The following is a 17,433-nucleotide window of genomic DNA, read 5'->3' on the forward strand; positions in this document are numbered from 1 at the left end:
ATATATATATATATATATATATATATATATATATATATATATATGTAGACATGCTTATTATTAAGAAAGACGAGGTATATATATGGGTCGTGAAGCATTAAGAGATACAAACGTAAGTCACATAGTAGCAGCAATATTTCAAGTTCGTAAGAATCAACATAAATGCTTATTTTTGCTCCAGTGCTAGCAATCACGTAATCACGTATTACAAAAGCTGTACCGGTAGATCATGCATAAGGTTAGCAAAAAAAATGGTTATGTAATTACCAGCATAACACCTGGAATAAGTCAAGTGTTGTTATGAATGCGATACGGTAACATTTTAGCACTCACTTTTACTTCATCTCTAAAACCTGCAGTAGGAAATTGTGATTGCATAATCTGTGGTACCTGTAATCTTTCTAAATAGTGTTTCCCAACCAATAGTCCGCGATCACTAAAATTTGGATTGCCAGGGCTATTAAAAACTGTATCCCGTGGTCAAGAAAAGATTGTAAACCATTGGTCTGAAAAGTAACTGATTCCACTTCTTAATAAAGCAAATTCAGAGAAAACTGTTATCAATCATGGAAATTAGCATGAATTCAAGCCAAAACCAAGAACTACAAATGACAGTACTTCATTACGATAAAGTTAAAACTTGCAGAAAAGTAGCAATAACAAACTGCAGTTATCTAATTAAGATTCAGATTGGGAAGTGATTAATGGATTGTTTAATTTGTTTGCTTTCGATCCGAACATCAATCATCGACAACCGAAAACTATATTTGTTAGATTTGTGATGCTTCTTTCATGAATTCTATTATAAATCGCATTACAAATTGTGAAGAAAGTAGATCTTTTCTAGAATATATTTCGGACTGGTCAACAGGAAAGTGATTTGGTCCATTATTGAAAAAGCAATTTCGATATGATCTTAACCGAACAGTAGAAATTTCGATAAAATTAGCAAAGATCAACGGCAGATAGCAAGGGTCGTCTCCAGCTTGCTCTTCTGATCTTTCTCATGCACTTGCTTCTGTTTTATCTCAGGGTGAATTCATATGGTTCAATTGAGGAAACAAAACGATATGTTCAAGTCTGTTTAAATCTAAATTTTTCAGATTTGAATGACCCTTCAATAACAGAATTATAATGAAAAAAGCCTCAAAATGTGGGCCGTAAAGAGGAAGCTTTAATGAAAGATCACATCATGAATGCAAGCACCTGCACTGTGATACACACCAAGCAGAGTTTGTTCTTCACAGATAATAATAGAATGAACGACAAAAAAAAAAAAAAAAAATACATACATACACATACACATACACACACACACAGACACGCACACACACATACATACATACATATATACGCAGATAATCTCTCACACAGCGTTATCAGTGATAACACTATCCACTTGAATTCCAAATCAACTCACTATTTGATTGGGATTCATAAATAGTTTTCAAGAAATCTGACATGGAAACATAGTGGAAATAGATAAGTATGTGTGACAAAATCAGAAGAGACGAATGAGTAAGAGTTAAGTTCGAATTCAACACATAAGAAAAGAGTTGAAATGACACAACAGGCGGCATTCGAACATAACTAACACAAACAAAGCAAATGTGAAGAGAAATGGATGGCTGATTTGAGTTGCTCACTAAGCGTTCTTTTTACCGTTTCATTCTGTTGCTATGTTATGTGCATCGGCAAATTTCCCTTTTATTTTCGATGAGATGAAAAAAATTGAAACAAAAATGGAGTCTGAGGAATAAAAATGAAATCTATGGAATAAAATAACATGAAGGCAGGTGACTTCTTACGCCACATTATATGCATGACATCTGGATGTCGCATAGTTTGAATGGAAATGTACAGAGGTACATTCGGAAACTGTTTAAATTCCGGCTTCTCTTGTTGATACGATTAAAGTGGGGAATCTCAAGAGTGTACTAACTCCGCTGATAGGGAAGGGATAGAGCAAGCATGAAATCTCAGGATAGACTAAACTAATAAAGATCGGACAACTGCCGAGCGAAAAAAGATAAAGTGAAAGTGGGTAAGCATGATATCACGCACGTCGTAATATCTAACATATTCAGTCACTTATCTATCAATGGGCTTATCAAACTGCATCATTGATCAAAAGACATTGTATCCTAACGGTCAAGCGTTCATTTGGAGATGTTTTACTTGGACATATATTCCTTATGTCAGAGAGTTACATCAAGACTCCATGAAATCATGGGGAAATGTTAAACGGATTCTGATGACCGCCAACTGTCAACCATCAACCAAGCTGATGAATAATCCCTAATTCTAATGCATGCAAGTATGCACCTCTATGAAAATTAAATGTAAAATTGTTTCTCAAAATTGTCTTGCAGACATCGTTTTACATTCATAAACATCTATATGCAGTCATTCCAATTCATAAATGGTCCCAAGAAAAAGGAATTCGACCAGAAGAATGCCATTAACTAAGCACTAAAAAAAGAAAGACAAATGTCATCTTTTATTTGCGAATTTTCCTACTGACCACTAGACCTATTGATGTAAATACTACAGAAATACCTCAGTAAACATTAGTTATTTGTTACCATTTCGAAAAACAAAAGGATTTTCAATTGCAAGCAAACAGAATGACATTTTTTTTTCCCACTCACTTTTTTTTGTCTGTAAGGCTTGTTGTGGTGACAGACGACAATTAAGATAATGAGAAGAGTTACTGGAAAGTAAATATATGAATGTGTATGGAAGTTTGTATGAGCAGTAACGAAGTTTTTCTTTTTTAGATTAGTCATCGTCAGCTTCTGATGATAATGGTGATGATGATTAGTGCCAAGGATGATTCAACCAAAATATTTGAGTCTGTTAGAGGGAAAAAAACTTGTTTCCCGATTCGGATTTCACTCCTCCTTCTCTCTTCCTCTCTCTCTCTCTCTTGTTGTTTGTGAAGTAGAAAGGGACGTACAGAGGGATTGTGGATTACCAGATACTTATACATTTAGGAATGAATTTAAGGATGCAAAATTTATGCTACGAAAATTTGACAGGAATGCACCACGCATATTAAAGAGGACAGTAGCGCCAGTAAAGCATTCTACGTTTGTTCACTACAGAAGAGCGGAAGAAACAAAAGTAAGTGAATGAAAATGAAAGTGAAGAAGTGGCGGTGGAGCGGGCCATGGGGCGGCCCTGCAATAACGATATGCATTTTTCAATTTCACTAGGAAAGCAAGCATTGAATGATTAGAGCGGCGGCGTTGATCCATCCGGTTATGTATGGTCCACCCACTCATCCCTGCACCTATCCACCTAACCACCACCCACTCGTCCCCCTGGCACTGCACCGTTCTCTTCAGTTCCGCTCTTCCGGTTCTAATTTTCCCCCTCTTCCTTGCTCCCTTTCCATCCGCCGCTCTGCTGTTGTATCATTTCGAAATAAGATCAGTAACAGCAGCGAGAGTAGTTTCCAATTTGGTATGGATGTGCACTGCGATGGAGCGGACATGACAAATAGAAACAGATTAAACGTAAACTCACAGGGCGCGGATGCACAGGGTGGTACCTTCACTACCATGAAAACATTGTGTATAGTTGAACTAAAGGCAACCATTCCTATGATTTATTTTTGTTTTTCGGAAAATCATTTCTAAAAATGACCGAAAAAGTCTTCTTTTCAGTCATCAGAACTGTGCTTAATTTAGGTTTGCTAATTTAGGTATTTGATGTAATAAAAAGATAGTTGATATGACATTTGCAAAGCCACGTCAAACACTTATTCCAATAAATGCTAAAATAAAAAAAAAAACCGTTTACATCTCAAACTTCACTCTTTACAGCCTCCATTTTTTTCAAATGGAAAATTAATTGTCGTTGAACTTGCAGAGACGAATGCGCTGCAGCTGACATACAGACCTATATGTATGTTTGGTATGGCAATGACAGACATGTAAACAGAAAAAGATTAAACATTAAATGTTAAAAATGATTAAACACACATACACATACACGGACACATACACGGACACATACACATACACATACACACATACACATACATACACACACACACGTACACACGCACACACAACACACATATATACGGACCTACAAACAGATGCACAAATACATGGATATACATAACTTTAGGAATTATAGCTAACACCTTTGATCTGTTAGAAGCTATTCATAATTTAATTGCTTTGGTTTTATTTCGGTTTCACAAAATTCAATGATGAAAGTTCGGTTTCACAATTTACAATGGGATTATTTAGATCAGTCATAACTTTACTCTCAGTACTATCACTTTTGAAATTTCGCGATAATAAAATAAAGGTTCAAAGTTCACACAGCTTCACTTTGAACTTCCATCATTTAAAGATATAAATTGTGAGAAGAAATTCGAAAAGAAGACTGTCTCTCAGATTTCAAAAGAAAAAAAACAGTTTTTGGGAACGGAACAGTTATGTATCGTTCTTTCTGGTGATCACTCCTAATGAAAAATCGTTCAGTTTCGCAAGGGAACGAAATGAAATGCCTCGATGGACACAGAAGGGAAGAAAGGATTGGGGACAGGTACCAGTCTTGGCATTTGTATCCGCGAGAGGCAGAGCAATTGCATCTTAATTTTTAATATATACATGAAATAGCCGAAATGCATCACTTTTACTTCGTAAAATATTATCCCTCACCGAACGCTGTCACCTTCGTTCATTGACAGAAACACGATAACACTGAACAGAGTACTTACAACAAACAATCTTAACGATCGAAATTATAACTTGCAAACAAAAAATATTCTCAACGAATTATATTCTCATGATGATAATGTCGTCAATATCTTCGTATCATTCAGTTCGGTAGAAAAAAAAAAAAAACTCTTACTTTAAGAATTTCTTATAGAGCATTCGAGATCGATAAAAGATGACACTAACACTTACACTAAACGTATCAGATTTTTTTAGTAAAGAAACAACTAGTAGGTGTATTTAAATTAGCAGATTGACAGATTTTCTAAAACAGCCATGCAAAAATATCAATATGCATTCTTTATCTTATCAACGTATACTGTGGTTATTTTCGATGTTTCAGCGTGAAATTATGATTTGTAAAGGAACAGTGTGTTGCATGCAGCAAGTTGATTTTGCAGCAAACATCTGTTTGCTTAATTCCACTCATTTCTTGCTTCATCGCATTTCTTGAAATTTTTTTGCTAAATTGTTCCTCTGCAAAAAAAAAAAAATTTTTCTGTTTTGACAAAATAAGTTTGATGATTTCATTGCAGAAATTTCAGTTTATCTCTGAAAATTTTTAGTTTCTTCTCAGAAGCCGCCGTTTATTTGATCACTGAATTTTTTTTCTCCCGGAATTCCATAGGACAGATATTGGGAAGGCCATCCGAGGATGCTTGCTTGTCTGGTTTCAACTTCATTGAACAAGTTTGAAATTGTTCTGCCGGAATTTCCCAGGAGAATAATGGAACAGTGTTAAACTGACTACTGAATGAATGTATATTTTTCTTTGCATTTTTCCGATTCTAAGTGGGAATGTGGCAAAAAGCGAATGAATGATTACAAGTATGAATATGAAACAGTCACTGGAAGAGACTTACTGTGTATCTTCTGAGAATAGTTTTCATGCACTCCGATGATTTGCTTCTGTTAATTAACTTCGTTAAGATTAAATTTAGTACTTCAGTTTTCATTGCGATGCTTTGAAATTAAGTCAGGAAAATTCAAGTTCAAATTCAAATTCCAATTATTGAATACATTTTCAGAAATATATTTGGAAGAATTAGTTGTCTGCACGCTAATCTTGAAAGAAAAAAAAAGCTTATTGTCACAATAGTAATAGCTTATTATCCCTTCCTAACAAGTCTTTTACATGAAATGCAAAATTGATACAACTTTATGTGCAATAGTTTGCTCGACAAAAGTGACTCATTGTCATCGTGATATTGTTGTGTGGAAGAATTCAAGGAAGACTTTCACTTCCCTAGAAATCTTCTTTATGGCATTATTTCCATCTTCCACACATCAGTTTCGCTTAACACAACTTGAAAATGAATGTATGAATTCGAAATTTACAAACATCTACTCTTTATTCCACTCATATGTTAGTGATTACCTGTCATTCTTGGTTCCTACATATACCCATACAACCAACCAGAAAGATTAACCCTTGTTTTACCTAATTAATCTCACTAATCTATTTGAGTCCCCGGATCTTCGATCATACAACAACATATATCATTTGTTCTCATGCAAAGATTTCCCTTCAATTCAACCAAAAGAATTTTAATTCAGAATGGATTTTAAACTAAGGTATATTAAAAGTACTTAACAATTGCTTCTTTTCCGTACACCATCTCATCAAGATTAATTCCACCGCTCCTATGCTGTTAATTAACAAAAGCTTAGTTTTGCAAAGCAAATTAATTAAATTGTTAAAATGCTTTGGATGCTTGAGATTTTGGAATACTGGAAGAAAGTGAACAAATTTGGAATGAGGAGCCATTGTTTACAAGGCGGAAAGGAACATAATGATATAATTTGGATGCTTGTTAACAGTGGTCAAGAAGGTTGTAAAATGGATGAAATTAAGTGCGCTTCTCGTCCTCCGCAATAACGCTTCTACATGATGGAAATGTATACGTTTGAAATGAATATGGCTATCCATTCTTAATGCCTTTCTGCATGTCACCATTTGCCGTCTATATAGCAGCTAATCACATCAGGAGGAGGAGGAGGAAAAGGAGGACTCCCAGCCAGTGGTTGTCTATAGATCTGTGAGCTTTTTGGGCATATGCAATTGAATGTCCAGAACCAGAAAGACAAAATGAGGCCCAATGATCGGGCCTGAATTGCAGGATACTCTTGTCTTGCATGCTAAAGCTCATTTCAGACGAAGAAGATATCATGGAAGAAATCCCAATAGGCTATCCCAAAATCCATGACATGGAATGCATGTCGCTAAAGCCATTTGCTACTGCTATTACTCCTGCGGGTGGTTTTTGATTTAGTCCTAGACTTCCAGTATCAATGTCCAAGCCAAGCTTAAATCACAAAGTATGCTGTGATGAAACGGAAAGGAGACTATTAAATTGAGAAACAGATTGAATCATATGTAAAAGTAAGCAATAATGCCACTGAAATGAGTACTCTTTAATCCTCATTTGCATCTTCTTTCATCCTGTTTTCCGCCCTTTATAAATGGGTTACATTATTTGAATAAAAGCACATCTCCTCCCGCATTATCGGATCGAATCAGATTGCTTTCCGGTTTCAAGTAGCAAAACTACTAATTTCTTTCAGGAGATCCTACTGCTCATGCAGTTACTGCTACTGCTACTATCTTCGAAATGTCTAATCAACATAAAAATGCCATTACTATCGAATGGATAGTTCCTTCTCGCCCTAATGCAATGGCAGTTTCTTTTCTTTTTTGAAAAAAAGGATTGATTACGCAATAAATTAGACAACAAATATGTCAGCGAAATGCAAATTGAATTATGCAGTTGGGAAAAGGCCTACACTTAAGACGGATGATGAGGGATCACTTCTGTAAGTAGATGAATGGGATGGAATGGATTGGAGTGAAATGAAATGGAATAGACTGGAAAGGAATAGAATGGAATTGAATTTGATGAATAATTTCCATTCTTTCAATGTCCTCTCTTTTCTACCTAATATCTTCCATCATTTCCTTCGGGGTGGTAACTTCTCTCCCCCGTGATTGATGATTCATTTAGGATTGGAGATTCTCCCTTGCAACACCACGTTTCTGTGAGATTTGTCTCTGCAAATGAATAAATAAATCTACTCTTTAAACAGTGATGTGAGATATGATGGTGTGCTACTTTTTTTCGTAATATGAAAAATAATTGTCATATTTAACGAGATGTGAAATTCTTAAACTGAAGTCTGAGTCAACAAATGGGAGCAATTCCGGAAAATCTCGACCACAAGTACGGTAGATACAAATTTTGAGCATACGCTACTATCAGACTGCAACACTTCTATGAATAGCTGCATAAGGTAAATGCAAATAAGTCTTAGAGAGTTATATTAGGCATATTTGCCGATATTGTGATTTTATTCCTGATGCAGACCTTATGAAAAAGGCTAGGGAACCTTAGATGAACTATTGATGGTTCAGATGTCCTGCAGATGTTCAAAATTCCAGTTATCAGTACAGCAAAATCAACTCATTATATTAGTAATCCTTCACACTAGGAAAGTTTCGTTAAAAATTTCAAGAACCAGCAGACATTTGGAAATACAGAAAACAATAAAAGGATATAAAGTGATGAGGGAATATTAAAGTTTTTGATACTAACAATAATTTTGATCCTCACTTCTCTCAAACAAACGGAATCACATAATTTAAACATATCAAATCAAACTTTAAAACGGATCAAACTTGCTAAAAATGGACAAAATTGTGGTATTGAAGTTTAAATTTATATGGAAATCATCCAGATTCAAAAATGTGGTTGAATTGTTCAGAGAATAAAAGAAAAAAAAACTCTATCATCCATTTGAAAAGCATGAGCGGAATTGTGTAAGCATTAGCGATTGTGGTGATGCTAGTTAATTCTGATACAATTTAGTCAGAGATGAATGAGTAGCTTTGTTGGTTTGAAATGTGAATCGATGATAGAACCATCCATGCAGTTAGCAGTAGCGCTCGAAATGGGGCCGAAAATGACGTGTTCTGGAGAATTAATGCCGAGGAACCCCCGAAATAACCCTTTTGCAAAATAAACACAGTGTGAGGCACTTGATTGTGTAATTGATATTTGCATACATATATATATATATATATATGTAATGTTGTGCCACGCTATCACCGCTTTAAGCATATTTCGATATGACCTTCGCTCGTTTTCAATTTTGATATTACTTAACAAATCAAGGATGCAAGCAATTTCTTTGCTTACTTTTTCGCAGTTTAAATGGATATTTCAAAAAATTGATAACATAAAGGAAGAACAGGAAGTGTTTGGTTTAGACTGTTTGGCCAAGTTGGTAATTCATCGGAACAGTTGATGTCGGAGAAAAAGGAAAATGATGTGATATTAAACGTTCTATTTACATTTTCATTGATGAAAACGATTACTAAACTTATCGAATTATATTTCATCATTTTCATACGATCTTTCATGTAATCTTTTTTTAAACAAAAAATTACTGCAACGCTGTACAACAAGTATAAGAGCCTAGGACACGGTTAATGCATGAGGCAAACGTTGTTTGGTTAAAATGCAACAGACCATTGAAAGTGAATATGTAAGTAATACTATCTGAAAAAAAAAAGATAATGTTTGCGAAACAAAGAAAAGAGAAATATCGTATTGTTAGTTTGAGATATGCAATTTAGGAGTAACCTTTGACTCATAAGTGCTAAAATTCTCCAAATAGATCTTATCAAAACATGCTCAATATTAGTGATTCAAATTCAGATGCAACGGTCAAACTATTGACAATGTTGTTTACTAAAATTCGAATTTATTGCTAATGTACAAAATGTATTATTTGAACCTTCTGATATGTTAGCAACTTTTTAAAAATTTCTATTGACGTAAAAAAAAACATATTCCAATTATGTCATGTTCAAACAGATTGACTGATGATCAATGATGGGATGAAAAGGAGATTTAGAAGAAGAAAGGTAAATTGATTGTGATATGGCAATAATGAGTATAATCACGGATTTATTCAAAATCCTTCCTAAGTTTCCTAATCAAAACTTCGACATCATCTGCTTGTAAATGCATTATTATGGCTATTTGCAATTCATTTCTTCGCCTTTTTCATATTTATCAATTAAAAAACAATTTTTCCATGTACATAATTTAAAGTTTTTGGATATCCTATTTCTCGTCTTCATTCACATTGTCACCTTTTCCCAATTCAGTATTTTGAACTCTCCCAGCAATCTATTCTCATTTCATTTCCACACAACCCTCCGATACGTGGAATGATACAAATGCAGATTTCATATTTTGGTTAATAAATTGCCAATTTTTAAAACAGGTTTTTTTCCAATAATTTTGACCCTCTCAGATTATGAAATCTTGAAAGCAGTTGAAAATTAAGCTGCAAAAAAGTTTCGGAAAGTTGTCCCAAGTGTCAACTGTAATTCTCAAATTGTTCATCATTCTCGTCCAAATAGTGTTCAAATAGCACCTTATTCCAAATATGTTCTTCAAATGGTTTGAATTATGATAAACTTAATTTAAAAGATTCAGTGGATAAGGAATATCAAATCCTTCCTGCAATTCATCAAAATGGACAGCTTTTATTAACGAAACTTCCATTAATTGAAATGAAATTTTGGTATATAAATTCGTCTGCATCCTTCGTACTATTCTCTCGGAAATTATTACGGGGAAAAAGGTAAAGAAAAACAAAAAGCGGATAGAGTGACGAAAAAAAGATGGCATTATACAACCTGAATCGATCCTTTTTATTTGAAATTTGGCATTTAAGCACCAAGTTTCATTTATTAAATATTAATTTCATTGAAAAGAGATATCATCTATCTGAAGATCATGCAGATTTTTTAATTTGTCATATAAAAAAATGAAAAGCGAAAAATAGGAGCATAATGGCAGTTCGATCAAAACCGAGAAATGCATATATCATTCGACCTCATTCATACAATGTTAGAAATTTATTACTAATTAATTATTCATCAGGAACAAATCTCAGTGCAAATACAGCAAATCATAAGTTCAGAATTGAAGAACACTGGTTTGAATCTGAAACAACGAAACGTTTTTTTTCAACGAAACGGTTCCGTGGATCTTTGAAACACGGAATTCAGACCGGCCTAAAATTTTTGGAGTACTCTATATAAGACGAAGGGCTGCAACTGTAAATTTCAAGTATCAACAAAATGCTATTATTGAGAAATAGGGTTTTTCCTCTTTTTTCTTAAAATGAAAGGACGTTATGGTGAGGCTAACAATTTCACTTAATCCTTAAAATAAATCCAGTAAATAATGACAGCAGTGATGGTGAAAAGATCTGTCCTACAAAAGACATATAAAGAAGTGCGCACGTATTATAAAAATTCAATGATTTTGGTGGTACATATGGAAGAGAAAGAATACTGTACCAGTCCTTCTGAATTCCTTTTTTTCGTAGTGTGATAACCCTATGATAAAATCCACTGGATCGAATGTGTTCTCAAGAGCATGACATGGATAGGAATATACATCGAAATAGACAGATCCTCACTAACTGATCGGACAACGAACATCTTTTTTACATCGTCTTTTATAGATCTTCCAACGATTGTAATCAAACCAAGGGCATCCACTATTTTTATTTTAACCGTGTTAAGATTTTGATGAAAGGAGTAGACTTCCACTGTCTCCCTTCTCTCGTATATCCAGAAATTTTGAGAGCACTTCATATCATGTAAATGTGTATCCCACCACATTCATCTTTGCCAGTTAGGCCTTTCTTGTCCTGCTTCCAGCAATTTTATCATGTTATATATCAACGTTCGCCATTAAAACATGCGCTAGGAGCGGAAGAAAGTAATCCAAAATGTTTCTTTTGCTCCTCTCGACGCGAACACTTAGATGTTTATCCTAAAAAGTCCTCCACTTAACGGAGTATTTAGAATGTGCAAGATTCGCAAAAAATATGTAATCCACGAATATGCGAGCTACAGAATCCACAAAGCTCATAGTTCAGAATACTGAATATTAAAAAGTTGCCCGAAGTAACGCATAAACTCACACGTTGTTGATGGAAGTGGAAAAACCTAGGCACATATTTAAAACGTCTTTCATTCATAGAAGTTTTTGAATAAATTTTTTTGCAAACATCTATTTAATTACGTTATAAAATTTATTGTTATCACATTGAAGAGAAAAGCATCAGAAATATACGATCTTATAGCAAGATGTCATCGCTCGAAGGTTGCTATTGCCTCGTCCCATGGTCCATGTTTTGTACTGAAATACATCTGGAATTAGTGAAATGCTGTAATCTTTTCCAAAAATTAACACTCCGTTCGCACACATTAGGAAGAAGAAAATCTCAAATTCTAAATTCTACCAAACTTTTGATATTCTTTACATTGTTGAATTTATATTTCCCGTTTGCGAAAAGTGTTTTTAAGATAAAATGTAAAAGTTTGAAGTCTCTTCGTACCTTTTCCAAGGTTGCATTATCATCAAGATCGATGGGCACATTAGGAGAACAAACGTTAGTACGAGTACGTATAGGACACTGAGTGAGTGAGAAAGCTGATGTAGTGCAATGAAGAGGAGGGGAGAAGAGAAAATGACCAGGAATAATGCTGATTTCGACCATTTCCTATATAATACATTACGCATTTGTGGCCAGTATGAGAAAAGGAGCATGGAAAGAGCTAGAAGGCCAAATGCAGACTCATTCGATGATACCCGTGAAACCAAACAAACCGAAGCTGCCAAAGAAAGATTGACCGATAATATCGTTGAAACCCTGCAAAAATTATCGACTTTTTTCCAGTAAATTTTGAGTCTATTTTGAAATTGTTTGATTTCTACGACTTAGAACAATAATATCAAGTGATGGCATTTGTCTTATGTCTGGAGAAATTAGTACATGCGTTCAATTCGAATATAAATGTAAATGATGATTCCATTGCTTTGCTATTAAGAGGCATTCCGTACACCTATATTTTTGCTTCCCCATTCATTTATTTCGAGTTATTTGATTACGAAGAAGTAATAGAGCATAACTTACAATGGCGCAACCATCGCGTAGTCATGGAAAATAAAGCTCGTGAGAAAAAGTATGAAAGACATAGCATATATGGTATCTGTACTAATTGTATCCGTTAGTGTCCTTAAAAACAGAACTTCGAAATTACGCTTTTTTTCCACTGTTTTATACGTATACTGTACAAATGAAAACTTCTAAATTTGAAGAAAAATGACATACGATTTGCAGTTACCGTATTGACAAAGAACAAAAAGTATTAGGAGTAATTATCGGCAACATCTAAAATAGTGGTTAAATTGAAAAAAAAGAGCAAACCTAATAACAGGTGTCAAGACATAGCCAAAACAAAGAAGTATGATGAAAGTGTAAAAGTGATCGTGAAGATTTCTTGGTCTGATCATATACAAATAGACGGTGTATAGAACCAAGGCAATAGCGAATATCAAAGAAAAATGCTGGACGGAACTTATGGAACTGTTTTTAATGGAATCGAACACCAAGTAATAAAATATAATAGCATTGGAGTGAAGCATGACAAGACTAGCACCACATACTGCTTCCACAAATGAGTATTCCACCACGGTTACTAAAATTAAAATTTAACAAAGTAAAAGAAATGAAATTTCGTACAAACTATAGAGGAAAAGGAAAAAAATAATTAAAAATGAAGAAATTTGTCTGGAAAGTTAGGTGGTTTGAACCAACCATAAAGTTACACCTTTCAACGAGGCCCATCCATACTGCTCTGATTTATCCGATTGCTGTAAGTCGAAATTTAAACTCGGAAATATTTGCAAGCTTCTTATTTCAATTTAGCTTGTCTACTGTCTGGAAACTGTACCCATAAAATACCCAGTGGCCAGAACCGAAACATAATCAAAATGTCAGTAGTATATTATCGCACTGGTTAGATTGTGAAGGGATTGTACGGAACTTGAAAAGTGTCGATAAAATTCAATGTCCAATCCAGGAGCGCATTTCCTGTATACCACGGTGAGGAATCGGGGTGGCACTGCAAATCATTCAGAGAAGAACAGGAAATTGCTTAGAGCAAACTCACTATTCGTTCTCAGCTCCTTCAGAAACTCACTACCGCCACTGTATTCATCTTCAAACGGCTGCCGTTCATAAAGTATTTTCCGCCACTTCTTTCCCTTTCCCTGCTGTTTACAACGACCGCTTTTTCCTCCACCCATTGCCCTTCGAAGGGCACCCAATTGATTGTTGACCTGCAGCAGGCAATCGTACCACTACTACTGAGATTTTATTTTGAATGTGCAAGAACGAGATTAGGGAATGTGCAAGTTCCAAATCCACACTTCCTGGAATATGTAAGATTCTGTGCAATTCGAGGAAATTAATCCGTCACGAGGATTTGGGGATACCGTGGGAGACTAAGTTCCAGGACGTGAAAAAGCAAAAATTGAAACACTGGAATGCCCGAAGGGTAATTGAAGGGAGCGGCCCGTTCGAAGTGTTGAAATTAGTTTGCTTTTCGTCTTCAGCACATTGCTAATGTGTAAATGGACAAATCTGCTGGAAGGAATTGCAAGCCTGATGTCACGTGCGTATGCCTGATAGACGTAGTTAAGAGAGGTGCAGTACTTGGAACTTATCCTTCACAATGACCTGAAATGATACAGTCTTACTGACATGATGCTTAAAGGTAATAGACAATGTTCACGACATCTGCGGTAGTGGATGAGACGTATGATCGCGGAAGAGATGATTTATTGCAGATATGCGTACATGGCAATGGGAAATAAAGAACGAGAAGGAAAAGGAAAAGATTGTAGACGATTACAGCAGCTGGGACCTAATGCTTACGTGGGATGGCGAACAGGACTGTTAGCGTATTTGAGAGACAGTCTGGAAGGAAATGAAGTGGTTGAACATCGCACATCCCTACTACTTGCTGTCGTCGCGCGTTTACCGCTCAGTCCACGCTGTGGTTAGTTTATTCTCTGTGGGATTGTTTCATTTTTATAAAATCATATCAAAACTTAAAGAAAAATATCGCAGTAGAAAATGGATGGAACGGTTTTATGTGAGCAGTAGAAGAAAAGGATGCTGAATACGCATACAGTTCTTACAAATTTCAACAAGTTCAAAATGATTTTGAAATATGACTTGACTGTTTTATTCATTTTTTTGAAATTTGCTAATGGCATTTCCCACTACGGTTGTACAAGTAAGAATAATATTTTTAGAGTTACTCAATACTTGTTTCTGGAAGAGGCAGAGTACTAAACTACACCAGCAAAAGGTGAAGCATGATGAGAGCTATAAATTACTCTAAAACTTGTTGAATCTTTGCAGGATTAGAAGGACACAGCAAGCAAATAACCACGAAGTTGGCCGATTATTTGGGAAATTTTCCATCTTCTTGTCTTTCCACTGAAATATCTTTTTCTGACGCACAGCTGTTGTTAGATTTGCAATGTAAACGGTGTAATGAAGAAAATATTAATGAAAATGAAAAGAATGATAAATTTTGTAAAAGAAGACGACGAAATGTTGTAAGTCATCACTTTTATTTTTGTTTTCTGGTTATTGGACTAGAGAGATTCCTATCAGGAAAACATGCAATCCAAATGAATGATTTCAAAATAAGATAAATATTCCAAATAAATACTGTGACGTCAGTCTTCGTCTATAAATTTTCAAACTGGTCTTTTCCAATCAAGAAAATTCCATCGTAATTTTATGAGGTTTATATCTCACTACATGATAGTTTGTTGTTTTATTAGATGTGTTTTATAGATGGCTATCTGGGATAACATTTTTCACCTCGATCGGGATGGTTTTGCTATGGAGCAGGAGTCGGCAGCTATTCCTAAAGGTATTTATATAAATGAAACAGTCAACGATAACTTATATCAGGAAAATTTCTGCAGACAAATGAATAATCCAATAGGACAGTTGGAGACGTTATAAAAATGGATCTTAATTATTTCGAAATATTTTCTATTCAGCAGCAGTTTTCACTTTTCAAATTGAGGACCCAACTTGTTTGTATGCCACAGGAAATTAAAACAGAAAGCTTACAAAATGTTTCTTTTTATAGAATCTCATTGCTTCCAAAGCGGAGTAAGGAGGATAAAAAAGTACTCACATCATTCGAAGCTAAAAGGTTTATATTGTGATACTGTCACATAGTCAAAAAGCCAGCACGAGTCCTGTCTGTTTCTCTCGACTAGAAGATCAAAGCAATTCTTCAGTTAATAATCAAATTTACGACCAATTAATTTTCTAATTAATTGGTTTTTCACAGGATCTCTGTCTATAGGTTATGCACTGCAAGATTCGACTCTGAAAATCATGTATCATAAACTTGTCGATCATTCATCTGATACAATATCCGAATTCGAAACATTTGCACATTCACTGTCAATATTTGCTCGATTGGTTGAAGATAGTAGCGTCTATGGATTCGTTGTAAAACAACTTTTATCTCATAATTTTCCAAGTTAGTTCACTGTTTTCTGATAGGTTTAGGTCTGTGTGCATTACTTTTTCTTAATACCATAATCATTTTCCTTGAATTAGAAGTATTCTCAAAATTTGTCACGATCCTCAGAAATCTCGAGAAATCAGTAAAATTAAACTGCACTTCATGCTAGGTTTTCAATTCCGAAATTAGTTTAAAATCCTAAAACTTCAATTTGACCATATTCTTTGTTTTGTTACGGTTCTTACAGTTATTGGCAAAAGTAAGCAAAGCATTACTGCCTGGGAAGTGATGTTGTCTTTACTTCTAAATGGTTCGATAAATTTCTTGTGCAATGAATTTGGTGTCTCGGATTTTCCGTTTCAAAGACTTCTATTCGAAAGTATCATTTTTTGTGCGACAAAGGTATACATATTTTTTCCAAAGATTTAGGTAATAGATTTAAGTAGCGTTTAATTCAAAAACTATTCGAGATCAAATTCTTGACTGTTTGAGATCTAAATTTATTAATGGTTTACCATTTATGCTAAGTCGAATACCAACTTAGTAACATTTCGCCAAGCAAACCCTATGTTTCAGATGACTAGTACCTTAAATGCTTATATACGTTCCGGTAATGTAAATTTTGAAATATATACTGATAACCGGTATAATTTGATCGATGGAATCATAAAATATTACAGGTGAAGTGCAGCTCTAGTAATACTTTTAATTTTTATAAGGACAAATATGTCTTTGATATATCTCGGAAATATCCTTGATTGGAAAATTAGATGCATTTGGTACTTTATTCGATAGATTATAAATTTTGGAAAAAATTCTGAAAATTGAAGCGTTCATTTCAGATTACTGATCACAGTATTTGATATTCTTATTTTGCTTCTCAAATCAAAGAATTTTTCGACGCGAACATTTTCGAGCGTTTTATATTCTATTTCACTATGTAAAAAGGAGCAATTCGTTGTATTAATACGAGAATTATTTATTTTTGTCGAATATCTTCCTTCTTCATTTGTTATCAACATTGTCGGCCATTTCTCTGACTATATTGTAAAGTATTCGAATCGAATTGCTTTGCTGAAGAAATCATTGCCGAAGTCAAAATATGGTTTTAAGGTTGTGTTCTCATGTTTTTTAATTTGGCTTATTGCATTAATAATCTTTTCTTTCTCAAATATCATTTCTCTTACTTTGTGCTCAGAAATAACAGTTGAGAACGAATAACTGGTGAAACAGTTCAATTAGGAAACTTTAAGTCAA

At 34.5% G+C, this 17,433-nt stretch overlaps 5 protein-coding genes across 6 annotated transcripts; 3 read left to right on the forward strand and 2 right to left on the reverse strand.

Annotated features, from left to right (window-relative positions):
• Nucleotides 1–3,346: 3,346 nt before the first annotated feature.
• LOAG_02978 (hypothetical protein) lies at nucleotides 3,347–3,568 on the reverse strand (the record flags this gene model as incomplete). Its single annotated transcript, XM_003138515.1, has 1 exon — nucleotides 3,347–3,568. The coding sequence occupies one exon, from the start codon at nucleotides 3,566–3,568 to the stop codon at nucleotides 3,347–3,349; it is 222 nt and encodes a 73-aa protein (XP_003138563.1).
• Nucleotides 3,569–3,975: 407 nt separating this feature from the next.
• On the forward strand, nucleotides 3,976–4,134 carry LOAG_16515 (hypothetical protein; the record flags this gene model as incomplete). Its single annotated transcript, XM_020449168.1, has 1 exon — nucleotides 3,976–4,134. The coding sequence occupies one exon, from the start codon at nucleotides 3,976–3,978 to the stop codon at nucleotides 4,132–4,134; it is 159 nt and encodes a 52-aa protein (XP_020307354.1).
• Nucleotides 4,135–6,441: 2,307 nt separating this feature from the next.
• On the forward strand, nucleotides 6,442–7,007 carry LOAG_02979 (hypothetical protein; the record flags this gene model as incomplete). Its single annotated transcript, XM_003138516.1, has 2 exons — nucleotides 6,442–6,571; nucleotides 6,895–7,007. 2 exons carry the CDS (start codon nucleotides 6,442–6,444, stop codon nucleotides 7,005–7,007), a joined length of 243 nt encoding a protein of 80 aa, XP_003138564.1.
• A 4,909-nt stretch (nucleotides 7,008–11,916) lies between these two features.
• Nucleotides 11,917–13,953, reverse strand: LOAG_02980 (the record flags this gene model as incomplete). Of its 2 annotated transcripts, none has more annotated exons than XM_003138517.2 (5): nucleotides 13,783–13,953; nucleotides 13,038–13,308; nucleotides 12,744–12,845; nucleotides 12,165–12,479; nucleotides 11,917–11,965 (listed from the first exon to the last, which is right to left on the reverse strand). In XM_003138517.2, exons 1-5 carry the CDS (start codon nucleotides 13,916–13,918, stop codon nucleotides 11,917–11,919), a joined length of 873 nt encoding a protein of 290 aa, XP_003138565.1. In that variant the 5' UTR covers nucleotides 13,919–13,953. The 2 variants fall into 2 exon arrangements, with proteins under 2 accessions (XP_003138565.1, XP_020307355.1); XM_020446184.1 differs by having other exon boundaries at nucleotides 13,441–13,953.
• A 513-nt stretch (nucleotides 13,954–14,466) lies between these two features.
• On the forward strand, nucleotides 14,467–16,196 carry LOAG_02981 (hypothetical protein; the record flags this gene model as incomplete). The annotated part of the gene is made up of 4 exons (XM_003138518.2): nucleotides 14,467–14,673; nucleotides 15,042–15,241; nucleotides 15,486–15,564; nucleotides 16,012–16,196. Exons 1-4 carry the CDS (start codon nucleotides 14,472–14,474, stop codon nucleotides 16,194–16,196), a joined length of 666 nt encoding a protein of 221 aa, XP_003138566.1. The 5' UTR covers nucleotides 14,467–14,471.
• Nucleotides 16,197–17,433: the final 1,237 nt, after the last annotated feature.

The sequence above is a fragment of the Loa loa genome (genome assembly GCF_000183805.2).
Source record: "Loa loa unplaced genomic scaffold supercont3.6, whole genome shotgun sequence".
Taxonomy (NCBI): domain Eukaryota; kingdom Metazoa; phylum Nematoda; class Chromadorea; order Rhabditida; family Onchocercidae; genus Loa; species Loa loa.